Genomic DNA, 27,993 nt, shown 5'->3' on the forward strand with positions numbered 1-27,993 from the left:
GAAGACATGAAATACTTAACTTGAGGCAGTCTGAAGGTGTTAACTTAGTTCATAAATGCTTCTATTGCTTTTCAGATGAAATCATATTTATTTTTGCTGTCTGTAAACATTCCTGGTACAGCCGTGGTGTCAAAAGCTTGGACAGGAGCACAGCTCTGTGAGCTTCAAACTCCAGGGGAAATCTGCATATTTTGCACATAAAACTTAACAGTCTGATGGCAAAGAGGGCTCCTGCCCTGAGAAGAGCCTGTATTGCTTTAGGTGTTGCGCTAAGAGAGCTCTTCAGATCTAGTGATAAAGAGGAGGATATATATTTTAAAATGAAATATATATATATTTTGCAGTGAATTAAGAATATGTTTATTGTATTCAATGTGTGCAGTTCAGTGTTGTAACCTTCTTCAATGCAGGGGCATTGGAGAGGTCATGCAGAGTGCTGGAGGTGGGAATCATCACAGGAAGCGAAGTAGAAAAAGGTGAAAGAAACGAAAGAAAAATCTGTACGTAATTTCACCAGGCAACAAAGGAGATGGATGACTGTCTCTTTTGTGTAAAGCAGAAAACACTGAACTGGGAAATAAATGCTTTATGGTATTACATAAAAACATCCACATACAGAAATAAAGAGGTTGAACCAAAGAATGATTAGGAAGAGCTCTGGGGAAAAAAAATTTAGCACCGAGGCTTATTAGATTATGGAACACTCTCCCCAAAGGATGTGGTTCAAGCTCCATTACTTGTCCCTTAAAATTAGGCTGGATAGAATAACAGAACGTACTGAGGGAACACTTGAGCATTGGTAGGGAACGAGCACTGTTACCCAATCCATCTACGCATCTCGCTTGCTTCCGTGATTCATTTCCTGAAAAACTGCTTCCAAAATGTGTTAATGACATCACAGCTTCAGGCTCCACAGAAACGTTTGTGCTTCTTGGTAATCATGCAGCTTTCAGAAGGGGTTTATTGGGAGTTTGAACAAGTCAGGGCTCTATGGTAAGTGGCACTGGGATGCATTCTGAAACACCACCACGCACACAAGTGTGGGCTGTGTTCCTGGAGAGGTGGTGGTCAGGAGTAGGGCAGCAGCAGAATTTGTGTTTCAGAAATCACTGCTTCCTGCTTTTCTTGGCAGCTTGGATAAGAAATGCTTGTCTACTTCAGAAGCCAGTCTTATTGATTCTGTCACAATGACTTGGTGGGAAGAGAATTACTTAAAGCATTCCCTACAAGTATAGTGTGATTGGGTCAGCTTCTTCAGTTTGGGCTTGTTGGTTGTGTACACGCCAGTGTCTGTGCTCCTCATGAGCTTAATCTTGCTTGGGAACAGAATGCTTAGTCTGCAAGCTCATTAACCATACAAAAATCATTCCATGTTTCTTTCAACTGTGTTACTTCCTTACTGTACTGAGTCCAAGAACTTGTTATGATGACTTCTTTAAAAGCAGTGCAGTTGTGGGTCTTACAGTCGTTTGGTTTACCTAGTGCTCCTCACAATTAGCAGTTTTAAGCTTATCAAGACCAATCTGTTTGAAGATGTGATCCTGAAACATAAAACGACTTTGACTTGGGGCATAATACAAACTCCATCTTCAAGCAGCAGTTGCCACACTGCTCCAGCCTCTCCCATCTGATTCCATGGATCACTTTTTCCTCTCTCATACGTTATTACATAACATCCCCGTGGCAACTTGAGAAATGGCTTACATGGAAAAGTAATCGGAGAAAAGTATTGATGTATTTTTAGTTTTCTTCTAACACAACCTAGCAGCTGGAAACCAGGAGGAGAGCCAGCACAATGTGAGCTGCCAGCTCTCCGTGGGCCACCAGAAAATGTTCATCTCGCCACAATGTGAGAAGCATTGGACTGACTTGAGAAATGTGATGCATCATAAGCATTAAAAATAAAAGAAAAAAAAGCTCAAGTTCCCCGAGCTGCTGCTTGGTCCTAATAGGAATTAAGTCTTAATGGTAATGGTTTTGAATAGTACTTGATTTGCTGGTTGTGGTGGAGGAAGCCACATAATGGAATCAAATAGAAGTAGCAAAAATTACTTGTTCTTCTTCATTATCTATGTAATTTAGTGCTATCCTATGTTGTAACATTGAACGGTTAATTTTCTGTATGCTGACAGTTCCATAAATAGGAAAGCAAAGCATGCTAGCTTAATTTGTCAATTCCTGAAGCACAGGGTCAGTGAGAACCACAGAATGGCTTGGGTTGAAAGGGACCTTAAAGATCCCCCAGTTCCAACCTACCACCAGAGCAGGTTGCCTTGAGCCCCATCCAACCCCAAGCTGATCTTGAGCACCTCCGTGGATGGGGCATCCAGTTCTGTTCTGCATGGTACTTTTTGTGGTTGGGTTTTCTGTCTGGTTTTCATTTTCATTTTCATTTTTTACCAGCTCCTGTAGCCTTGTCTACCCATATTTTTTGGTCTTTATGTGATTGTTTTTCCCTTTTTGGAATAAGAGAGTGGGGTAGAAACTTCGGAAATGTTAAAATGGCAGTAAGAGATCAAGAAGATCTTTGGAAGCTTTCTGTCCGTTGAAAGTCTTCCTTCTTTTTCTTCATTCTCTAGAGCAGCCCAGGGATGCTGCCTTAATCCAGTGCTTGTAGGGCTGGCTCACATGGAGAAGTCTTTGTGGGTGGAACGTGGCACTGAACCGAAAAGGTCCCAAAGCAAAAAAAAATCATCTGCAGGATTGTAATGCATTCAATGAGTATGATTGCATTTCACAGCTCTTACTATAAAAAATAAAATCTCAATTTTTAAAATCAAACTGCTATAATTTCAGTCTCCTCAAAGAATAAAGGAACTTATTTCGAGTAGGTACAACTATGAACCTTACCCATTTCTCTTTGCTTTAGCCTCCCAAAGACCAAAGTGTTAGGCTGGTGCTTCTGCCTCATTCTGCTTACGTTAAGTAACGGTCTGGTGAAAGACAGTTCCTTTCAGATTAATGTGTCATTGATTCATTTTGCTATTAAGTGTTGTTCCGCAGGCTGTCAAACTCAATTACAACCCTGGTGTTGTTTTCATGGCTCTCAACAGCATTTCTTGCCCTCCTAGAGCAGACTTCAGATTCTGTATTGCAGAGAAATGTGCTTTGCTTTTAAAGTGAGGTTTATGTTTATTTTAGCTTGAAACAGATGGAAATATCTGCAGCTGAACGATGTGAAATAATATTAGGCAGCTTTGAAGGTAGGAGATGGTTTTAGGATTTGGAAAGAAACTTGGAAGAGGTCAACATTCCAATCTTGTTGCTCTAGCAAGTGATTTAGTGAAAATTCGATGGCATATGAAATAGTGAGCCACTACTGTTTGCTGTACTTGCTCTGCCTTACACAGAATAGTACGGGTAGGGAAAACAGTTGTGGTGTGCAGTTGTGTGGAAGAGAAGGGAAAATGGGTCTGTTCATTCTACTTATAAAGCTAGAAGCAGCACATTCACTATGCAAGTACCAGTGTATTTGCCAGAGATAACTGGGAAAATGTTTATATTCCTTTAATTGATTTAAAAATAGTAATAATTTGGTAGTGTAGTTCCCTGTGGAAATGAGTAAACAAAATTATATTAGAGAATGGAGATTAAAAGCAGATATTCTGCAGCAAACAGCACACTGTATAGGTGAAATGTGCCCTAACTACAGAACTGTTGAAGAATATTTTAAGATCATTAACTTGGTCAGGGCTGAAACTGACAAAAGAAGGGCTGGTTTTGGTGGCGCGGTGTTTTTTTGGTGTTTGCAGAGCTCCAGAAGCACATTGGATCATCATACTCTGGTGAGCAATCTGTACCCTTTCATCCTTTTCACAGTTGGTTTAATGCTGAATTGTGGCTTCTCTTGGCCACTGAGAACGTACAGAATAAAATGAGAAGCACTGGCTGTCTCATCTCTCCTCCCAACACTTTGTTTAGCACATTAATGCAGTGGTCGTGATCAAAAGCATTACTTTCCTTACTGACACTGGGGGCACTAATGGAACACGTAGCACCCAGTTTGACGTTGCATCTTGGAAGTGAAATGAATGCTACAGAGCCATGAGCATGGGACTGATTTTTCTGGAGGAACACCATTGCCAGCAGGAGGCAGAACTCCAAGAGGTCACTTGGGTTGCGTGTTGATGTGCCCATTCCTCGTGGACATAATTAGCTCATTCTCCATGAAGATTTAAGTTAATTAATAAGTACTTGAGCCGTGTCCTTCTTCACCTGAACGCTGAGGGAGGGTGTTGTAATGGCAGTGGTCAAGTCCCTGTTCCTAGAGGTGTTCCAGAGCCGTGGACATGTGGCACGTGGTTACTGGGCATGGTGGGGTTGATTGGGGTTGGACTTGGGGAGCTTCACCAACCTTAACGATTCTGTGACCCTGTGACTTGGGAAGCTAGCTTGGTGGTCAGTGTCTTTTACTCTGATTTGAGAACAGTGATCAAAAACATGGTGATAAAGGATTATTAAAGTAAAACGAAATGTTCGTTATGGCAGCTCTAATTCTCACACTTTTTATTTCAAGAAGTCCTCCCAGCTGCTCAGTGCTGAATGCCATTAGTTGCTTTGCCTTTGACATAGCACTAATTGCCCTGCCACACAGTGCTGATGAAGGGAGTGTTGATCTGTTAAAAAATCTGACTGTACGGTTATGTTTGAAGAAAAATGTGGTTTGACAGCATCAAAGTTCTGTAGGGCTAAGAATACATTAGATTCCTTTAATTGATGATATTGTGTGTATGTTTTGCGTTCCAGCAGCTTACAGGCTTTAATCTGTCAGGTTAGAATACTGAACTAAATGAGGAATGAATTAGAAAACTAAACCTCCTTAATTTTTATTTCTTTCCTCAAGAAAGTATGTCGTATTTCACTTTGACTTCTGACATAAATTAAAAAACAAGGATTTTGAAGTTGACTTTTGTATTGTTGTGCTGCATAATTGAAGACTTTGACCTACTAAAGCTCAATCCATTTGATGAAATGATCAGAATCTGCCTTAAATTTCCAAGCTAAACTCAAAACCCTTAAGTGCTCAGCAGGCATCCAGGGGTGAGGATGTATATCTATAGAAAGGAGAGAACTTTACTGCAGTTAGGAGGCACATAACTTAGTTCTGCTGTGGAATGATGAGCTACTGGCCGTTGTTTCACCTAGTGATTTTTTTCAGGCTTAAAACAGAGTTTTAGTGCTTTGTTTTATGTGTGTTTTTGAGGCAATTGAGAGCATACCAAAGAGAACTCAGTCTGAATTTTATCAGCGTCCGTTTCGAACTTCTGTTTCTTTTTTATCAGGTTTATAACGTCAAGTCACTGTAAGCAGTTTGTAATTCCATCCCTGACACCTTTTATTCCATCTCTTAGTTTCCAAGCGATGTAAGTCCTTTCAAATTGAAGGAGCATGCATTTTCAAGTTTCACCTTCTGAAGAAATGCAGAAATATAAGCCTGGGTTTAACAGTACCTCGTAGATCAATTAATGCCGATTTGAGCTCAAATTCACATTGCTGTTGATCATGGTTTTGGTTGTTTTTTGGCCACAAGAAGTTTATTTTTTGCTGTTACATTGTCTACCCACTACTAATGAGCAGATAATATTCATTACTGGACTCTGTCTGGATGTTGAAGCACTATTAGCTTTGGTTACGTTGCCATGCCTCACATATGCTGAGGCTGTCAAAATCAGAATACAGAATAAAAATGGTACAACATGGAGCACATCAGTTATTCAAGGGGCTGTGTACAAACTTCTTATTCTGTCTCATTGTATTAGTATTAGTAGAGTTGTGAGGGATGCTACATGAATCTGTCAGCCAGTGTCTGCTGACATCTGTGTTTGATGTTCACCCTGTTTCCTTTCTGCATGCTTTTTTTCGTATCTTCCTATAGCTTAATTTTCTCTGAACTTTTATCAGTAGTTCACTTCCCAACACTGTGTGCCCCGGTGCCATATTTGTCCTGAAAATCACATTTTTAGTAATAACATCTTCATACTGTGCCAAGGTGAACTGCTTTTCTCCATTTCCATGTCCCTGTGTCAGGTAATTCCTTTCTCTCCAAGGCTTTATTCATTAAAATAAGAGTGTGCACGCTGTTGTCTAAGAGGATTCTCCTTTCTGCCTTCCTTTCTGCAGCTGGCCTGTGGGCTGTCTTCACCTTGGGTGGAGTGGGGAGTAAGGCAACACCACAGCTGGAGCACTGCTCCCCTCTGGCTAACCAGAGCCTGCTGCTGCTGCTGGTCCTGGCCAACCTGACTGACGCTCCGGACACACCGAACCCCTACAGGCAGGCAATTATGTCATTCAAGAACACACAAGGTTTGTATCTGACAGGACAAGGCAAACTGATTTTGAAATATAAAGGGGGGAGGTTTAGACTGGAAATGAGGAAGGAGTTCTGTACAAGAAGGGCAGTGGTTGCCTGGAGGTGTGGTGATGCCCCATTCCTGGAGCTGGATGGGCTCTGAGCACCGGGTGGAGCTGTGGGTGTCCCTGTGCACTGCAGGGAGTGAGACCTGATGGCCTTTAAGGGTTCCTTCAAACTGAAGCCATTCTGTGATTCCACGATTCTGTGATCTGTTCACACTCACACGAACCAATGAAAATGAGGCTTTAAGTTGCTGCAACTTCTCTTTCCAAAACCCAGGTCCATGTAATAGGACACCTTCCACTGGGAACTTTGATGAGTAGTTGGTTCCTCAGTGCTGAAACTCATGGAAGGGATGGAGGAAGGAGGATACTTTTTCCTTCAGGCTTGATGAATTCAAGAAAGCTTCATAATTTTAGAAGACATAAATAAAGCTGTCTTCCAAGTAAACCAGTTATCCAAAAGACTGCAGGAGTCCTCTGAAGATTTATGGAGCTTGGAGAAATCCTGGTTAGCTGGCACCATGTCCTTTAGAGCTATGATGAGTGATTGCATTGCTAATTGTGTCATTCTGTGTCAAAAGTAGCCTGAAACCCATCTTTTCTTTAGAGGTGGATGTTTATAGAATGACATTGTTTCCAATAAACTTGTTTCCACTAGCAATATTCGTATAATTGGGCTTAAATTTGATTCTTGAGAACACTGAGATGGAGTGGAAAAATGAGAATGGCATAAAAAAAAGTTTAGTTATGGTCATAATGATTCATAGGATGTGATTTTAATGTGAAAACTGGCTTTTAACTATGTTGAGAACCTAGCAGAAAACTTTGCCAAGTGTATGAATTGAAAAGCAAGGGGTGGTGGGGCAGCCACACTGCAGTGGGTGTAGCATGGGTGTTCAGTCTCTAAAGGTACAGTGACACAGCCTGAAAACCTGCTCTGTCCACCAGTGACTGTGCAGGAGTAGTGGTGTTGTCATGCTGTCTCCTGTAGTACAACTTTCATAATGCATTTTTAATAAGCAGTGAACAATTCAGAAATCTGTCATCTGTTATTGTGGGAACTGAGGAATTTTAGTTAAATTCTTCAAGTTTGGACATCTTGTTTATAGAAGCAGGGCAATTTTTAAGTCCAGACTTGTTGAATACTTGAGCATTTGAACTGCTGCTGTTCCCAGGATATCCCCTTTCCACGAAATTACTGCAGTTTTTCCATATGGTGAGCTTGTTGGTGTGCTCAGCAAGGGTAGCCCTTGTATCCTATTGCCAAGACACTGAAATAAGTAGTTCCCAAAGGCGATCTCATCCCACTTTGTGTGTCACCACAGATGCTGCCTGTTCAGAATGGGTCTTTGGGCAGAGCTGGGCAGAGGTTTTTTAAACCTGCAGACCTTTAAACAAGTTAAACAGCCACCTGGATGGTAAATATATGTACTAAGGATTGTTTTGTTATTTTTCTGTTTCAGATAGCAGCGCTTTCTCATCATCACATCCCCACGTTTTCCAGATTAATTTTAACAGCTTGTACACGGCTTTGTGTGAGCAGCAGAAGTCTGATCAAGCAACCCTTCTGCTGTACATGCTTCTGCACCAGAATGGCAACGTACGGACATACGTGTTGGCACGGACAGACATAGAGAACCTTGTAAGTGCTGTTCTGTGCACCCTGTGGTCCATCACAAACCATGTCCCTTAATGCCAGATGGACACTGCACTGAAGTACCTCTGAGGATGGGGACTGTACTCCTCTCTGGGCAGCCTCTTCACACCACTGGCAGATCGTGTTCCATTAATTTATTTTTTTAGATATTCAGGCCAAAAATTGCACAAGTTTATCACGTGTGCACGCGGATAGTAGTTAGCAAAATGAACTGTGACGTGTTTGATGTGCCAGATGACCTAAATGATTGACCTAGAGCTGAAACTCCTCAAGGAATACCTGGCAGACTTTATAGAAGTGCAACTTCATTAACTCCTTAGCTGCTTCAGCAGCACTGTGTTTAACAGCTGATGTAAAAGACACCTGGAGCAGTTCTTGAAGGTTAAAAATCAGCAGGTGCTCCCTGGTGCACTTAACAACGTCACAAACCACTTCAACAAATCTTACTTATTAAAAAGCATTCCTCTAATAAGGTAATGGCTGTCTAGGGGGATAGGTAACGGAGCAGAGAACCTTTTGCATTATGATATTTGAAATCCCACCAGATAATTGGGTCCTGTGCCTGTTTGATGGCAGATATGGAATGGGTTTGGGCTCTGTCCAAATTCTGACATTAAAATTAGAGTTGTTGGAGACTGCTGTTGGTACACTTGGGCAGGATGGATGAAATTGAATTGATGATCCAAAACTGAACTCCTGTGTCATCTGCTGCACGTTGTCCAGGTGTGACCTCAGTCACTTTGTATAAATCCTGTGAACAGGGTGTTATATTTGGTGTTCTGTGCTTTCAGTACATGGTATGATGAGTTTCACAGTGGCTAAGCTTATCAGTTTATTATTACAGAAACAAAGTTTAGGTGTAAGCACTGCTTTATGTTTTATGTATTTTAAAGCTTCAAGAACAAGCATGAGATCCACGTGTTACAACATCTGAGATGCAGGTACACAGACACTCTGCTGTGTAGGATGTTGTCCTATGTCATCAGCTATGTTTCCTCCCCAGCTCCAAAAATCAGAAAATGACAGAAATAGCCATCAATTTTAAACACTCTTCTCAATTTTGTCAGCTCTGCTAGAAAGTAAAGTGTTCTTGTCATGTGAACAATGTCTGTGGTTTTTAGTACCAAAATATGGAACTGATTGCTCTGTCTCAAGTGATCCTGGCCTTCACTTAGTTTACCCTTCATGCATCCTGGTGCTTTTTGTGGTCATTGCTGATACACTGCTGACATCCTTTTGCAGTCTGCTTGTTTTCTGCGGGCTTGTAGGTAAGGATGTGCTGCTGCAGGCATCTAGGAAGAGCTGTCCCAGCTGCTTTATGGCATGTGCTGAGCCAGGCCCAAAGAGGATTGGGAGTGAGGAGTTAACGTGCAAGAAAACCATGGTCTCCCAGTTGCAACCCTGTGGTTAAAAATGTAAATTTGTAAATGAGACAAAGGGACAGGAGTGTGTGTCTGCTTCCGTATATGGCAATGGTAAGGTTCTGTGCTATTCTGGTGCTGTGCTACCACGCTCCATGAAATAATCACAGGCTATTGGAAGATGGAGAGAGCACACAGAAACAGTTTTTTGCTTAAAAAGAAAAGAATTACACCCACACACAAACAAAACCCAACAGAACTGGGAGGGCTTACTGGAGGAAACTCAGAAATTGAACTGCGCTGTGTTAGTCAGAAAGCAGTCCGAGCAGGGTGTGGATATGTTAGGGTCTTTGCAGGGAAAATGTTGTCCAGGAAGGACTCGGCCTGCTGGGTGGCACGGTAAGGACAAAGCCTGGAAAGTGAATCACACAGCTTAGAGAGATGGGAGGAAAGCAATTAAAGTAATGAATTCGGAGGTGAAAGTTGCTGACAAAGCAGTGCTCTCCTTGAGCCAAGGGTGGATGACTTCTTGGAGGACCATGGCAGTATCAGCCATAAATCAGTGGGCTTTTAGTGCAGTGCCATCTGGGTGAAGTGCACAGGGCTGTGACATGGGAGATCAGCAAAATTTGTGGGGTTCTGGACGTTGTTCTAGTGCACTTTATTCAGTGCATCACACCATTTGTTGTGTTTTCCTCTTTTCTTCTACAGTTTTTTCTGGGTTTGGCGCCCAGGAAGCATCACTAGCAGATGTACTCTGGCATTTCCTAGGATTTTTCAGATATCTTTGCACTTCTGTAACGTCAGTTTAATTTGTGAATTGAATCAGTTGTTTCTGTGCTGCTACAGTAGATTTGTTTCAGCTTGTTTCCTGACTTGTATTTTAATCTACCTCTGTCATTCATGTGGAAATACCTTTGTTTTCTTGCTTTATAATCAGTAGTGCAGTGTATCTTTCTTCCTCTTATAATCTGTTAGGTAAAATGTAATAGAACATTTGTATGACATCTGTAGCTTATAGCATGTCAGTGCTCTTAATTCCATAAAATACTTGCTATTAGAGATGTTTGTGCATGGAAATCACCCACACCGTTAAAAATACTTGCAAAGATACTCCAGGAAATGATGGCACTGATGAAATAAGGGACAATTAACTCATTTCTGTGTTAGCAGAGTAGCATGGCTTGTGGATGGGAGGAATATTGAGCCTTTTCTTGTTGGCAGGAGCACGTACAGGTTCAGTGTCTGCTTTTACCTGCCCCTTGCTTTGGGGGTTAAAAGGAGAACTTTGTAATGGTGGCTGTGTCTTACTGGTTAGAAGCTGCTCCTCGTGGAAGCATGTTAGTAGTTACCCGGTGATGATAGTTAAATGACTGAATTGAAGGGCCTGCAGAACAAGAAGAAGTGGTTGTTGTTTGCTTTTTTGCAGTTTCATTCAGAAGTCATTCATTGGAGGTTATGCCTGCATGTTCATAAGATCAGAGTCTTGGAATAAGGAGTTGCATCATTGTAATTTTTCATTAACAAATGAACCAAACAAACAAGAAGCATGACACTTATTTGCATGGGTATTTCTTGATGTAGCCCTCATCTGTTTGGAAGAATGGGATATGGAAGTTTTCTGTTAACCAGAAGTGCAAGAAGTTGCACCAAGCATGTCTAAACAGGATCTGTGCAGTGCTTGACTACACCATGCCCATGCAGAAGAGGATAGATATTAAGTTTTAATGCATATGTGTGACATAAGATTTGAGATTTAATGTCTATACCATAGAAGTGTAGAAGTGTATTTTGCTTACAAGTCTAGAAAAGTTCTAGTGTAACTAAAATTCTAAATTCATCTTGCATCTTAACTCTCTTAAATCTTTTCTATTTAAATGGTGTTTATAGAATCATAGAACATCCTAAGCTGGAAGGTGATCCATAGGGATCATAAAGTCCAAGACCTGGCTCCACTCAGCACCACCCAAACATGAGACCATATGACTGAGAGCTTGTTGAATACTTATTGTTTTCAGAACAGTATCACTTTCCCTAAAGGAACGTACACTTCAGCAATTAGATGCATTTATTTGGCTTTCACCTGGAAAAGGCAGGTAGTTGGCCGTTCGCCTCCTTCAGTTTGGTCCAGTATTTAGAATGTGAGAAGTCGTCCCTTATTTTTGTGTATTGTTTCATCCTATATACAATTTACCATAATGCTTGGGCTCAGAAACAGCTTATGCAATACAAACCTCCATAAAATCAGAATACTACATTTGGGAATAGCTTGAGCAATGGACTGATGGAGAGACATTTTCTTCCCTTCTCAACGCAGCTGTGAAGGGTCTGGAATACAGTTCTATGGGAAGCTGCTTAGGGGAGTAGGATTGTTCAGTCTGGAGAAGAGGAAGGTCCCTACAACTCCCTGAAAGGAGGTTGTAACGAGGTGGGGGTCGGCCTCTTCCCCTGGGTAACAGCAATGGGAAGAGAGGTAATGGCCTCAAGTTGCACGAGGGGAGGTTCAGGTTGGATATTAGGAACAATTTCTTCTCCTAAAAGTGGTGATGCACAGGTACAGGCTGCCCAGGGAGTGGTGGAGTTCCCATCCCTGAAATCATTCAAGAACTATGGAGATGTGGCACTTGGTGTCGTGGTCAGTGGGTACGGTGGGGGTGGGTTGGAGTTGGCCTCGAGGATCTTGGAGGTCTTCTCCAACCTTCACGATCCTGTGATTCTACTCCATCCAAAGAAAAGTGGTTTTGCTGCACAGCAAACACATACTCCAGGAAAACACGGCCTTAACTTTACTCTCAAGACCTATATTCAAAAAAACACAAAAACGTTGCCTCCAGTTTTAACTGAAGAGAGATGCTTGGGAAGAATCCTTTGAATGTGTAAAGGAAGGAAGTTTGTGATGTGTGAATATATTTTTCTCTACTTTTGCTGTGATATTGCCTTGTTTCTGTCTAAATCATGTCAGAAGGTTCTGTGGCCTGCAGCACTTAGCTAAGCCTTGTAAGTTTTGATAGAAGCTGTGTTGTGTGTTTAATATGTTCCAACTGTTTTGGGACTTGTTGACTGAATAGAACATTCTGGTAACTTCAGAGGCTTATGCAGAGCTTAGCGCTCTGGCCTCGCACCAGAATAGGTTTCACATGATTTATCCTGCTTCACTGGACTTGTTTTGAACAACAGAAGTCTGTAGGTGTCTAGAATCTTCTTGGACACCATTCTGCATCTCATTCACTATCTTGGAATTGGGAGTTGTCTCCGGTTCCTTTTTCCAGGGTATTTTTGCAGTGTGAGGAAGCCACGTACTGAGCTAGTGGAAAGCTAATTTCCAGTTGGTAAGACGACAACGTTTGCATCTGGATTAGCTTTAGCCTAGCATTCAGGTATGCTTGCAGTTGCAATTCGTTTTCATTATTACTGCAAGACTTTGGCTGAAGCCGTTCATCCTGGTGGAAATGTTGCAAGACCTTGGGCTGAACTCTCAGAAGAACGTCAGTTCTCGTTGGCTGTGCATTGTCTAAAATGGGAAAAACAGGCCTTTGCTAGTCGTAACCCAACCCAAACTGGTTCTTGCCTGGATTATCTCCACACACCAAAATGAGATCTGAATTTCAGGTCACCTCAACTCCAGTATGCCTGGCTCTGTTTGATGGGGAAAGTTATTTCAGACCAAGCTACGCTAGCAGAAGTGGTTAGAAACAACTGTTTTCCTGCTTGCACTGCTGAAGATCTTGCTTATTTTCCCATAGACCATAAGGGAACTCAAGCTTTCAGAGCCTACGATAACTGCTATGGCTGGAAATGTAATTTATTAGGAATTGGAATTCCTCTCACCACAAGAGAAAATTTGTATGGACTTTCTTGCAGAGACAGTATAAAGGCAGACAGAAGGTGTTTGAATGCTGTACGTCACTGCTTAGGAGTGGTTATTTCAAGAGGGAGAAATCACTGTGATATAGTTCAGTTGAGAGATTTGAAGTCTCCTCTTTTTATTGTCTGAGCTATTTGAAAGACTCCTCTAATGCACACATTCCTCCTTCCCTAAAGGTTCTGCCAATTCTCGAAATCCTATATCACGTTGAGGAAAGGAATTCACACCATGTCTACATGGCTCTCATCATTTTGTTGATCCTCACAGAGGATGATGGCTTCAACCGATCCATTCATGAAGTGGTGAGTTGCTGCTTTGGTAAATAACTCTTTGAGACCTAAAAATTGCTCCAGTCTTTATTTATAAATGTAAATGTGCAGTGATCGCCAGGGTGGCTGCAAAGTGAGGGACTAGAGGGGTTATAGAAGGGAGAGGGAAACAGGAAAGCTTTTATATTTCTCTTCAAAATCTTTGCTTAACCAGTTTGATGCAGCTGAGGGAAGGTCTTAGTTGGAGGTTTATTTTCCAAACTGTTGCTTCCTTACTTGGCATTTGTTTTCTGTCTTCCTGCTAGATTAATATCTATTTTATGTTGTCCATATAATATCATCCAAACTTTGACTCTCTGTGATGGGCCTTGACCATCTGTGCTGGAGAAGACCTTGAATAATAACGTTCTGGTTCCCAGCTTCTAATGCTATGATAATGCAGATGTCTGCACTGATTTTTATTTTTATTTTATTTTTTTACTGGGACATGGAAACTCTTTTTTGGGGTTATGTAAAATCAGTGAAATGCAAAAAGCTGGAAACAACTGTCCATGTGTCTGAAGAGAACTTCTTTCTCAAGTAAAGTTCCAGCCTGACTGGGAGGTAATTAGTGTTTTGTCTTAGTGCCAAATGATCAGACCTTAATAATGTGTATGTTCTGAAATGTCAGACCTTCATATAGCCTGTATGTCATAAATGGAACTTGGTGAGGGTTTAGGGTACAGCAGGCAATCCCACTCCTGCCTCAGTCTGTTTTCCCATTGTCCTTCATTTCTTATAGTTGGTTTACATGCAGTCTGACAAAAATTCCTTGCTGGATAAGTAAAGTGAAAGATTTTCCTAATGTTGTTAATGAGGATCCAGCTGTGGAATGAGAACTTGAAATCTGGTGTCCCTGTCCAGTTTATGCTTGCCATCACCACTAACCCTGCCAATGTATTTGTAGTGTAATGTGGATGTTATTTTACTACTTCCATTTTAATTACAAAACTATCTGGTTCCTTTTACCCTGCACTGATTTGCTCAGCCCTGCCTTGGCCTTTTCGTATTTTATTTTCTATTTAATCTGTTTTACTTCAGAATCTGACTGCTTCTCTCATATTCTGTGGCTGTTTCTCTCTACTACTCCCTCCATATGCCTTCTGAGAGGCATCCTTTCAGCAGTCGTGCCAGGTGCTAGTTCTGCAGATTGGTGAGAGGTGGCTGTGAATTGGTGGAGTCTGTGTTTTTGTTTATGTGAGCTTCTTTGTTACCCTACTCTGTATTAAGGTGTGAAAATGGAAACTTTGGGCATAAATGGAGCACTATGACACTGCTGAGGGCAGATGTGGAATAACCTTAATTCTTCCTCTGGTTCTTCTCTATTTCTTAATACGGTTTTTCTCACCTTTTGTCACTGTTCTTTGTTTGATTGGATATGCTTCATGCCAAAGGAGAGAGTATACTTCATAGAGTCATGGAATGAGTGATAAAATGGCTTAGGTTGGAAGGGCCCGTAAAAGTACTTCAAGGCAAATCAGAATGCTGTTCTGCCACGCTGATGCTTGGCTTAGTGAATTTGAAGGGTTTTTCCCTGCCCCATGCTAAAGAGAAAGAGATGGTTTCCCCTCATGTATTCACTGTCACCTAAATCAGCTGTGATATAAATGGGAGTTGTTGACTACAATTATAACGATCGCTTTATCGATAGATATAAAAAAGAAGCACGTTTTGTCAAGCTTTTAAGAAGTTCCCTTGTTGGTGAATGGATATATTGGTAGTGGGATTGGTAGTTAGAGCTTTGCTTTGTCTGTAGGAAAGGGACACAAAATCATACTGATGCATCAGTTCCCCTTACCCATCCTCTGAACTGATGTAAATTCTTTGCTTCCAGGTGTTAGTAGAGTCACTACTCAGAAAGTGCAGTGCAATGGAAGTGTTTAGTCTCAGGCTTTCCTAAAGATTAACTCCACATCTCGTCAAGTCTGAGGGGCTATTATAAAGAAGAAAACATTATGAATGGAACTGGGAATGCATATATGTACTATTGTCAAGTGTGAACATCAGTTTCAGAAGTGGAATGAACACTTACTTGCTGCAAAGATTGCTCAAATGTTAATAACTAGAGCAGGATTTTTTTTGCATCACTTGCCTGAAGAATGAAAAGAGAAGCTGATGTATTTTAGGTCAGCCTGGTTTTCTCTCTGCTGCTGTGTATCCCGTGTAATGTTCTTATAAAAACCTTTATAAGGTATTTTCCTTTCACCCACATTTATTCATTGATTTCTAAGATTAATTCTAGTAAGCCCGATTTTATAAGTCTTGTGATTATACAAGCTAGTAAAGAGCTCAGGAAACCACAGAAATTCTTTTTGAGTGCTGAAGCATTTTTCTTTAAATTGAATGTGGTCTTAACTGTTGGAAACCACGATCCAAACCATCAGTCCCACCATGGCTTCATGTGGTTGGGGCCCTGGAACCACGGAGAGCTCCATTTCTTTCATTAATAATAACAGAGAAAATGAGTAAACACAGGAATTCCCCAAAAGGGATGCATGTTGGTGATTTTTCTTTCTTGATTTATGAAACTGTAGATAAAAAAGGATCAGATGTCGCAATAATTTTGCACTATACTTGATATACTATACTATACAGCAACCTGTATCACTACCACAATACTTTGTGCTGTAGTAAATAGTGACAGACTGAAAAGCACAACCTATCTGTGCTCAGATAAATCAATGGGAAACCAAGAATCTCAGTGCTCAGGATGTGGAGGCTTGAGTTCCCTGCTCTTCAGGTCTGTGTTTTCTACACGGTGTTCCACAGAGCATTTAATCAGAACCTCTGTGTTTTCTGTCTTGCAAACCAATGAGATTGTTTAAAGCATGTCATTGTTTTCATGTGGATGATTTTGAAATTTAAAACACTTTCACATTTCATGCTTCTGAAACCAGTTGCTTTTGATTTACTTTTGTTCTATGAAATTACTACCCAAGTCTAGAATAAGGACTGTACTATTCAATTTTTTTTTCTTCTTGGGTTTTGGTAAAGCATGCATGCAATTATGTCTTGAGTATTTAGTATAACTGTCAGAAGAATCTTACACAGTGCTGAGGGAAATGCAGTACTCCCAGAGCCAGTGAGTACCAGTGATGCAATGGGACATGCTGCCTGGGGATGCTGTGAATGTGCTGGAACTTATAAAAATGCATTTAAAGGCATGAGTGAGATTGCTTTGTGGAAGAGAGAGATGGGAGGATGGTATCCCAGCCAATAATGAAGGATATTCCTTAGAGCAAAGGCAACCTGTGACGTTCTTCTTTGGGATCCAAGGGCAGAAGGTGGTATCAAAACAGGAGTAGAATTACACGCAGCGATTGTGGCTGTGAGTATGTATGTAGAGAGTGTGACACAGAACAGTCGTACTCTAAACTCTTAATTCTCAATTAGAAGAACTTCTATTCCTATGGTGTTTGGAAGTGCCTCTTCGATCCTCAATGAAAGCATAGCACTGATGATTTATCAGGCTTCATTGACTGCAGTGTAAATCATTTGTTCAGTTTATGGGGCTTAGTGGAAGGCATGTACTCCATGGCTGCATTAAACATTGCAAGAATTAAGGCTGCCAACTAGAAAATAAATTACGCAAAATGCATACTGTCAAATACATCCTGCTTGAAATGTGAAACATCTTTGCTGCAATTCAACATTGCTGAGTAGCATTCTGCTGCCTGATTGTGTTGGAGAGATCCTAGACTCACCATAGGAAGCCTGGGGAGAAGTCACAGCATCGTGAAATCATTAGGATTGGAAAAGATCTCCAGAATCACAGAGTCCAACCTTGAGCCATGCCCACCAAAGCACTCAGAACCAAGGCACATTGGTGGAGAAGGAACCAAGATCAACAAGTTGACTAAAAAGGGAGAACGAGAGCTTCCTTTTGCACGATGTGAATCTCAGCTGTGCACACTCAGTTTTACTTTTTCAGTAGCAGAAGATTGGTAACCACGTTCACAAGAGCTAGGATTTGTTGGTTTTATTTTTACTTCAGCGAGTCGTTAAAATTGTCAGGTGAGTCAGTGGGTCTTTGCCTGTCTGTTTGGATGCAGGTATATTAACTGAAGTATTTTGATGTGTTACATTAATTAGTCCCTTAGCTCCTCATAAAGATGTGGATTATGAGTCTGACATTGTTTTAGAATAATGTTTTAATGTAGTCCCTGTTAAATGCTGTTATCTGGCAGTTCTGAGTTTTGATTACAGGGGAATTAAGTAAAGGAAGAATAAAGTATCCTTGAAGGTTTTCAAGTGCAGTGCATTAAGCTTCAGTTCTGTTTTTGTTACTTGTTAAAGGGCTCATTCATTGGTATAGAGAGAGATGCTTATAGATTGCAAATCTGCCCAGAACGTTGATGGTTATTCAGAAGTTGCTATGATTTGGATCTTTATAGAGACACTGGGACACACACAGCAGGTCATAATTTTGACTACGGATACAGTACATGCTTTAATAAAAGCACCTGCAAAACTTAATGAAAATGCATTATGCAACAAGTTATGTTGCATGTTGACCCCAAATGAGAATAGTAGGTTCATAGGTACATTAGGTTGGAAAGGACCTACAAGATCATCTAGTCCAACCATCCTCCTATCACTATCCCTACCCAACTACTAAATCAAATCCTTTAGCACCTCATTTAAACGCTTCTTGAACAGCACTAGGGATGGTGCCTCCACCACCTCCCTAGGCAGGCCATCCCAGTGCCTGACCACTCTTTCAGAGGAAAAATGTTTCCTCAGGCCTAATCTAAATCTTCCCCGGCGCAACAAATGGAGGAATGTGGCCCAGCTAGCCAGTGTAAATCTTCTCTTAGTCAAGTATCAGCAAATGGTGGTGGGATGAAGGTGGCAAGGGAGGTGAACTGAAAACCAAGGCAAATGACTTGAAGTACTGAGTGGTATCAGCTCTGGGATAGCCTGCCTGCTGGAAGGTGGGTTGCTTGAGTCATTTACAACAGGAGTAAACAAAAACTTTTACTGCAGGCTGTGAAGACCAATCTTGTTTTGGCAATAATATGGGATCACTCATTTCTCTCTCCAGTTCTCATACAGTTCTGTGATTCATAACTTCCATAATAGTTTTAAAACAAACCAAATCAGTATTTAAGTGTGTTCAGTATGTGTAATACTGCAGGGAAACAACAGCCAGCGTTAATAACTGATGATTTGGGTTTCACAGGTAAGAGTATTGTCTGTTTATAGGCTCCTGTATGTCCACTCTTTGAGTCCTCAGTAAAACACCTTTGCATTTGTTTGTTCCTTGCTGAAATACAGCCCTTTGTAAATGCACCAGCTGAATATAAAGGTTTTGAATATAAAGGTTTGAGCAGATCGAGGCTCTGGGCTGGGTAGGAGGAGCTGGATCAGTGGGACAACTCTGAGTCTCCTCTTTTGTTCTCAAAGATAGGGAAGGGAATAAAGATTTATATGCTTCACATGCTGCTGTTGATATAAGGTTGCTTGTGCATTGGCTGTTAGTAGGAGAAGTATTCAGAGGAAGGGGGAAATACTGTCAGTAGCCAAGAAGACACAAGGTCTTCAAGACCTTGAGAAGCAGCAGAATAACCACATGTTAACCTCTCTGTAACTGCCCTGGACAGCGTTCATTTTCCTTAAATATATATAACACAGAGAACTGTGGATGACACATATGCTACTGTGGAAATGAGCAATTTGGGATGACCTTTTTGGACGTCAGTTCTGTGTCTTTCAGTGACACACAACCAAGCGATTGCGTCAAACCTGACCTACAGTTAATGTTTAGCAAGTATTTCTCTTGATAATTTCTCTGGCAGTGTTTAGTTGTAGTGGAAGAGTTCTGCACCAGGCAACTAAGGACTGATACAGTGGAAGATGCCCAGATTTTGCTGCAGATACTCTGCTGAAGACTGTGCAGAATATGGTGATGTAGTGAATTGAGGATCCCGTGTGGATTAACTGACTGAGATTTTCTAGGTAGCTGGATGAGGCTTGAGATTCTCAAAGTATTTCCAAATGCTTATTTGGTTTGTTGCTACGTCTCCATCCTCTCTATACAATGTAGAGGTTTTTCTGCACAAGCTTATTGATTAGTGGGAGGAAGAGGGAATTCTGCAAGCCAAATGATACAGGATGAAGGGCAGCCATTCTTTTCAGTCATCCAAACGAGATGGGAAGGAGGAACACAGCCAGAAATGTTTTCATGTAACATTTTGACAACAGTTAATGAAACTGAACAGTGAGGTTTAGATTTTTGAGGTGCATTTATTTTTTATTAAACACAGAGCTTCAGTGAAACATACTTAAAATGTCAAAGATAAAAGCTTTGCAGGATGACAGCTCCATGTGTCATAGTCCTTGCTGAGTAAAAATATGGTTTGACCCAGAATAATCCAAAGTTCATAGGAGAACCTCTCTGTGTTTTTAGAGTATTTGCCATTTGTTATTTTTTACCACTTCTTGAAGGCAGAATATTTTCTGTATGTGCTTACAATACTACTCCAGTTTGGTTGCTGAAGAATTAGACTGTATAAATTCTCCTCTTGCAATAAGCTCTTAAATAGCAGTAAACTTTGGTAGTGAAAAGCACAGAAAGGTCTGAAGCTTTGACCAGGTTATCAGCTAGGTTAAGGGAAAAGACCTTCCCTCTTTGGAAGCCATCAGAGTGAAGCCAAATGTTAAACCATCGTTCTGCTCTGACTCCTTCATTGCATCTGTACTGCTGCTAATTGAGAGCTTGTGCAAGCTGCTGCCTGCCCCGGTTGTAATGAGGGAAAATGGGATGGAACTGGAAAAATCACACAGTGGCCAGGGCAGAAGTGGGGACTTTGAAATGTAGAAGGTAAGATCAAGAAGTATAGGAGATGGATGGCATAGAAATGATGGAACGGATGAATTTAAATGTTTCTACACTTAGTGTGTAATATCTTCTGGTAAAGTTGATGCGGTTGACTAGATGGTAACACTGCAGAGGTCTTTGTGTTTCATTTTTGGTGCTGTTTTGTTTTGTTTTGGTTTAATTATTATTTTAGTTTGTAATAGATGTTGTCACATTTAAGGCTGAAAGTTAATCTACCAATGTTAAGAAATATGAGAGTCTGGAGGCATTTTGGGGTTCTTATTCAGACCTAGATGCTGAACAGCTTTTTTCTTCTTTTCAGATATTGAAAAATATCACTTGGTACGCTGAGCGTGTCCTAACAGAGATCTCACTTGGGAGTCTCCTGATACTCGTTGTGATAAGAACCATCCAGTACAACATGACACGGACAAGGGTAAGAGTTACAAGGAATGCTTGGGTAAGCAGTAAGGGTTTCTAAGTTCAACAGCATGATTTCAGTCTCAAGCAGGGTGTGGGATATCTCTTCTTTCTCATGCAGCCAGTTGGCATGAGAAGTTGTTGGAGGGAAGGAAATGGGAAGAACAGCTTTATTAACTAAGGATAGTGTTAGGTGGCTCTGAACGTGTAGGACATTTTCTATATTATCATTCAGTTCATTGAGTAGGATTCTCTAAGAAGTTAGGTACAGAACTGTTTGTCAGATGAGAAGAAAAAAAATCCTTTGGCTAATGAGAAGAAATGATTGCTTACAAGTTGTTTGCATCTACTCCATTACTCATTAGTGGGAAGTTCAGTTCTATTTGTGGTCAGTGTTCTTACAACGTAGGGCAGCCACTGGGCCAGTAGGGCATTTTGACTGTAGTATCTGGAATCCGTTGCACTCAAGTGTAAATCTATATTTTAGATCATAGTAGGGAAAATAAATCTCGTAGGTGTAATTAAACACTGATGTTTATGGGCTGGTCATACTGATGGCTCAAAACAATGTATGAGTTCTTGCCAAATTTGTATATAGTGAATAGTAATATGTTATTAATAGTACCACAGCAAGTCATATGTGGATTTAAGATTTATTTATTTTTTCCTTTTTGAGTAATGGTCCAATCCATGTTTACTTGCCTGCATCCAAGATCTGTTAGTAGTGACAGTTCCCATCTGACTGAGGGCTCTGATGTTGGGTTCTGTGAAAACCCTTGGCTTTGATAGGGCCATCACTTTAATCCTCCTCTGGACAAATGGCTTCTGAGATGCTAAAATAGGAACAGAAAAATCAAGTATTAAGGAGTAATAGTTGTAGTAGTAATATTGCACAGTAATAGTATCACATAGTAATATTTAGTAATAGGAGTAGTATAATAGGATACGTGGAATATTTTGAGAGAAATGAGTTATGAAGCAGGAAATGTAAAGATAAGATTACAGAATGGAGAGAGATAAAGGAAGAGAAGAATTTATTTCAGTATTTATTACCCCTGTGATGTTCTGAAAATGAATTTGCTGAAGATATGAAGGCATACACATGTAGATCTGTATGTACACCCTGAAATGTGTCAAATCACTCCTTTAAGCATTATAGAAATATATGTAGTATAAAGAAAAATATTCAAAACATCACTGTGTGTATGCAGTTTGTAGTTCTCCTGTGAGCTTTTGACCATGGCCTTTAAAACAACGGACGTCAGTCCTCCGAGTGGTTTCCTGCAACAGATGTCACTGCATACAAAAAGGACAGTTTGAGATGTTTTTTTTCCTTTCTTTCTCACAGGACAAATACCTGCACACAAATTGCCTGGCAGCCCTGGCCAATATGTCAGCACAGTTCCGCTCACTGCATCAGTACGCTGCGCAGAGAATCATCAGGTAAATACAAAACTTCTGAAGTAGAGTTCTCCTTAAACTTCTCCTTAAACCTTGCTGGATCTCAGAAGCAGAGGGACTTGAATTTTTTATTCCATAATGCTGGTGAACTTAGTAGCTGAAATAATAACGATAACTGAAGAACAGCAGAATTAATTTTATTTTCTTTTTATTTGGGTCTGTTCTGAATGCACAAAAATATGAATATCTACCTGAGAACCTCTTCTTGTGTTTCTCATAACACAGAGCTCAGAAGCAGCCTTTAAGCTTGAAGGTTTTCACGAATTTCTATAAGTTACACTTCTTTTAGTCATGCATCACATCATAGGAATGCTCTCTGCTGGCAGTCAAGGGCTATGCAAACTGGATTTTCAACTTGCTTTACTTCTTCCTGCACATTTGACAGAAGATTTATTTCTTAAGTCAGACAGAATGTAGTGATTATTTTGTGGTGGGTGCTGTAAATATGGGCAGTAAACCTTACGTGATACTTTTCATGTGCTCTGATTCCAGAGCAGGGCCATAGCTGGGGAAGGAGGTCCTGGAGTTGGTTCTTCCAATTTTTGCTGTGCTCCAGACCACTTGTGAAGGGAGGTAACTCACATGGGGCATCCTGCTCATTCTGGCAGCCAGCCCTGCTCCGTGCTCCAGGGGAAATTGGGAAGGTCCTTATGAATGCAATCTGGAGTAAACTCCTTTAGTGCCTGTCAGTGCAGACAGTGTGCCAGAAATAAGTAAATAACTGCATGCCTGTACGCTTTGCAAAGCACTTGGTTGACAGAAAACACAGCTCATTCTTAAATCTTTGCTAGTTTGGATTTAATTCTCTCCTAGTCCCTTCACTTGAGGAAATGCTTGTTTCTGAAAGTATCAGCTACTCGTCAGCACGAATGCTTGCATCATCTTTTCCTTGTTTGACACACACAGGGACAGTGAGGGCTCAGAACATGAACTTAAGCTGTTTTCCTGCTACATATCCCAGACATTGCCTTATATACCTGCACTCCTAAATTCTCAAATCATAAGGGTGGAGTTTGAGCTTTCCAAGCACTTGCAAACGTTGGCCTCTGAAATCATTGCTCTTCCCATGAACTTTGCACCGCTTCTCAATACATCTCTGGGGCACATTGACCTTGATGTCTGACTCCAGTCCGTGACCCCAGGAAGATGTGTAACCTGATGAAATTCTCTTGCACTCCTCGTATGCAACATCTCAACAACCTGCCATGAAGTTGGTGAGCCCTATTCATCATCTGTCTGAACATGCATAGTTGAAATATGGCTGCAGCATTGCTGCTTGTGAAAGAGTTGTGCTAAAATATATGTGGAAGGCACAGTTCTGGTGTTGTCTGGCACAGCAGCTGCTGGCTGCCATCAGGGTTGGCTGTTCTGTAAATAGTGCTGGAGTAATGTAAGGACAGGTACAGAAAATGGACATACTCATCAACTGAAGAAACCAACTAGAAAGGCAGTATGGTGTATATCATGTACAATATAGCATTAATTATCATGTAGTTCAGTGACATGCCACACCATTCTGCCTTTTTGTAGCTGGATGCTCCGTATTACTGTGCAGCAGGAATTGGAATGAAGGAGATTAAATTTGAAACATAACCAGAATAAGAAGAGGAGGGCTGATTTCTTTTGCTCAGTTTTTCATTATAATTCACACAAGATCTGCAGTTAGAAAGCTGTATGTCTGGAAAACAGGCAAAAAATGGCCTCAAAGGTTATGATCTGATTTGTCACAGTAAGTGCTTAGACATCAAAAGACCCTAGTATAAAAATGCATTAAAATCAATAGGAGTAAGTATTTATCAGTGCATACATTTCATTGAAGATTGATATTTTGAGGCATATATTCTTCTTCCTTTTCTACCTTACAGAACTACAGAACTGTAGGGGTTGGAAGGGACTTCTAGGGAACATCAAGACCACCCTTATTCACTATTCTAGTCACTTCTTAAATGTTGCCATCACTGAAGGACCCAACCTGCTCTGTGATCCCAAAGCATTATATACTTCAGATCATTGTTCTGGTTCTATCATCAGAGTGTAAACATCTCTGAGAGAATAAACCACAGCATCCTGGATGGAAAAGGTCATTCAGTGAAGGAAGAGCCTGCAACAACAGTACTTTAACAATGGGTATTTTGGGATGTATGTATTTTAGGATATAACACAACTTAAAATCTGTTTATCAGTGTAACTGAATGGGCAGTCATCACTGGAGCCTCAATAGCTGCTCTAGCAGTTCCTTTCTTCATGTGACAAGTAACTCCATCTGTCCAAGCTTTTTCCTAATCCTTTTCTGAGCAGAAGTTGCAGTTGTTTTAAATTCTGAAGATGATTTCTTTGAAGGAAGTAGCGGAGAATATTCGATGCAGTGTGCGTAGGAGCTCAGCAAAATCCAGCTCCATCATGTTGGGTAATCCGTTACACATTCCAGCAGGCACGAGAGTGGACAGATGTGTGTGAATTTATCACCAGCATCTGCTGGAAAGTAAAACAGATGTCAGAGATGCTTTATGACAAGAAGCAGGGCAGCATTCATTTCAGGCTGGATATCTTTTCCTGTAAATTGCCGCGATGTTGTGTTGTACAGTGAAGTCCTTCCTCTCTGCCCACTGTTACTACTGATCTGTTGTTAATTACACAGAGGTATTTTATCAGTGTAGTGCCAAGCATGCTGTGCCGCACTGTGTCTATCCTGTTTGTAAATGCCAATATTTGTGGTGTCTTTAAATTGTATCTTTAGGCTTCAAAGAGAAAAAAAATGAATCTGTATTGAAGATGTTACTGTCACAAATGATTGGAGTGCCAGAGGAGCAACAAAGCACAGCCAGGGGAGAGTGATAGACCTGCAGGGAGGACAGGGTTTTCCTTTGGTTGTTTTGTTGAGCAGGTCAGCTTTTACTCTGCTCTGTCCATCACACAACGAGGAAGGAGAGGTCCTTTCCCTGATCAGCAGTACTTTGACATCCCATCACTGTGTCATTCTTGGAACTTACTGGCATAAAAAGACTGGTTATGTCAGTAACCATTTTTTATTTTTTTTAAATTTTTCCCACATTTCCCCACTCCTACATTCATCTGTAGGAGTGTATGCTGCTTTCTGCACAGATATAGAGGTTTCTAAGCAGGACCACTAGAGGTTGCCATATACCTCGCTAATTAGGCATGCACACTGAGCATTAAATGAATTTATGGGGCTTGTTTTCCCTTTTTTCTCACTCTCTCACAGCAGTCATTTACCTGTGTGAGCTGCTATGATTGGATATCTTCAGGAAATGAAAAGAAATATCAAAAGATAGCACAATTTTATCTGTTGTGTGTTGTTATCTCTTTGGCCATCTTGGAGACATGGCAGATGGTGCTCCATAATCAGGTCCTTTAAGAAGAAAAGTGCATGGTGTTACTTGAAACTGTGCCTTTTCAGCTCGGAGATGTTTTTTACTGGAGTGTAATCGGGAAATACAATACCTGAATTTCAATAAATTGTTGTATTACATATACAGTGTTTGGTAATAATTAGGAGCTGGGCCCCATGACCTTTAAAGGTCCCTTCCAACTCAAATAATGATGTTTTATTCTGAGATTGCAGGTAGTATCAATCATCAAATTTCATTCTGGATGAGAAAAAAAAACTGTACTAGAGTTGGTGCTGCAAAAAGAGGAATGCATATGAAATGAGTGCAAGATGTATTTCCCACAGCAGTGCTCTTCTAATATGATTTATTCCTGAAGAAGTCGGTGGATTTTAACAGTAGGTGCACGTGTCTGCATATTTATATCACTGCATTTATATTACTGCATATGAAGCCATGTAGCTACAGATATAAATATGCAGTAATGCACATTGAGACTCCAGTGATTTCAGGTTTATCAGCCAGTTTTTCATGAAGGCCCTCATTGCTTAGAGTGAAGTTGTCAGAGTCCTGTAATACCTTCTGTGATCGCAGCAGTAACTTCAGATTAACAGGGGGATTTCAGAAGTGTTTGCTGTGAACTTTCTTCCATCTTGATGACTTTGAATCATTCCAATTTGTAGAATCATGGGATCACCAAGGTTGGAAAAGACCTCGAAGGTCATCTAGGCCAACCGTCCACCTACCACCAATATTGCCCACTACCATGTCCCTCAGTACCACATCTAAATGTTCCTTAAACACCTCCAGGGACACAGACCCCACCACCTCCCTGGCAGCCTGTTCCAGTGCTGTAACACTCTTTTTAAGAAGAAATTGTTCCTAATACCCAGCCTGACCCTCCCCTGGCACAACCCGAGGCCATCACCTCTCGTCCTGTCTCTATCCTATCACTGGTTGCCCAAGAGTGAGTCTGATTGCAATATAAATATGAGCTGGGTTTGTAAATTCAGATTCTCTGTAGCTTACAGTGTTCCATATTAGAGTGGTTAATTTTTTCTTTCAGTGTTTCCTTTACCATCTTCATAGCATGACGTACCTTTGTGCTAGACCTCTCAGTGAGTATTTTTCATGCCCACCTTTTTGTAGGCTGTATGCAATCAGATTAATTGGTAGCATTGTCAGCTGTCACATTATATTGCTTTGAAGAGGGCGTGTTACTTGCCTCTGCTTTCCCTCAGATCATCAGTTATAAATTAGGGGCAAAGAGAAAATTAATGGCTTCTCATGGCAGAATGGTGATGTTTGTAGTGTGTCTGTTAATCAGGTCTGCACACAGAGCTGTCAGTCTTTTTGGCTTTGGGGGAAAACTGAAGTCTCTCCTGACTTCACAACTTGATTTCTAAAGCAAAAAAAAAGTACTATCAGAAGAGTGTCATGCTGTGATTAGTTCCTTAGCAGTGAGTTGCGTTGATGTGGGTTTGGAGGTTGGGATTGTGGGTTTTTTTCTTTGTTTTTGCTTTGCTTGTTTGTGTGGCTTTATCTTTACTCCAAATCTACCCTTTCTTCAGGCACGATCTCTGCATAGGAGCAGCAGGCATTAGAGTTGCACAGACACTGTTTCTTCAGGTAGCCCATCTTCTACAAAGAAGGCAAAACACTGTGCAACAGCAGGACATGTCTGATCTGACCTGCTGATTAAGGACCAAATTAAGCCCAAAGTTCTGAAATCAGAAATGTGCAAAAGTGATGAATTTACCAACTGCTTCATCTAGTTTCTTACCGTTGGCAATAATGAGATGTAAATGCTGGCTCGAAACTCCCCAGCCTGCTCCCAGGTAGGAAGATGAATGCCTCCCTCCCCGCCGTGGTTTGCACTGATCGTTCTGGTTTTCCTGCCTCGTTGTGCCCTTTGATGCTCAGGTGCTTTTGGGCAGCCCTGTAGCATCCAGCTTCCTGTAGAGCAGTGGGGCAGTTGGTGCAGAACACTGGTGCAACCAGGGTACCCAAATCAAAGGAATTTCATAAGGAGAAAAACTGGAAAAAAAATGGTCAGGTTGCTGCAGAAATGCTTCAAAGCCTTTTGGCTTCTGATTTAATTCTCTTTCATCAGCAACAACAAAAATTTGCTTCTCATTTTTGAATGGTAAAATTTCAGAGCAGTCAGAACTTCAGAGCTGTTAAAGACTGAACCCTCTGAGTGTGAGATTTCCCATTCCTTTCAGCAACCAAAAGAAAGTGAAAAAAAAACACAGGGCAATGAGTAGTTTCAGTGTGATAGCAGTTTGGTTTCAGGTGGCCTACCTGCAACTCAGCTATTGTTTTCTGTGTCTGCTTTCAAACAGTAGAAGATGATCTTGCCATCCCAGCACCACTCAAAGATAATAACGTCCTATATAC

The 27,993-nt window shown here is 40.9% G+C and overlaps 1 protein-coding gene across 4 annotated transcripts in view; it reads left to right on the forward strand.

The window, feature by feature from the left end:
• DYM (dymeclin) overlaps nucleotides 1-27,993 on the forward strand; it is a 151,996-nt gene that overhangs the window by 54,201 nt on the left and 69,802 nt on the right. For all 4 annotated transcript variants that reach the window (XM_065745241.1, XM_065745239.1, XM_065745242.1 and 1 more), the window contains exons 9-13: nucleotides 6,121-6,303; nucleotides 7,818-7,996; nucleotides 13,414-13,539; nucleotides 20,688-20,801; nucleotides 22,134-22,228. In XM_065745241.1, the coding sequence (XP_065601313.1) occupies nucleotides 6,121-6,303; nucleotides 7,818-7,996; nucleotides 13,414-13,539; nucleotides 20,688-20,801; nucleotides 22,134-22,228 (697 nt within the window). The remainder of the gene's footprint in view (nucleotides 1-6,120; nucleotides 6,304-7,817; nucleotides 7,997-13,413; nucleotides 13,540-20,687; nucleotides 20,802-22,133; nucleotides 22,229-27,993) is intronic.

Source organism: Cyrtonyx montezumae, unplaced genomic scaffold (genome assembly GCF_038088225.1).
Source record: "Cyrtonyx montezumae isolate F1298 unplaced genomic scaffold, pur_monq_1.0 scaffold_34, whole genome shotgun sequence".
Lineage (NCBI taxonomy): Eukaryota > Metazoa > Chordata > Aves > Galliformes > Odontophoridae > Cyrtonyx > Cyrtonyx montezumae.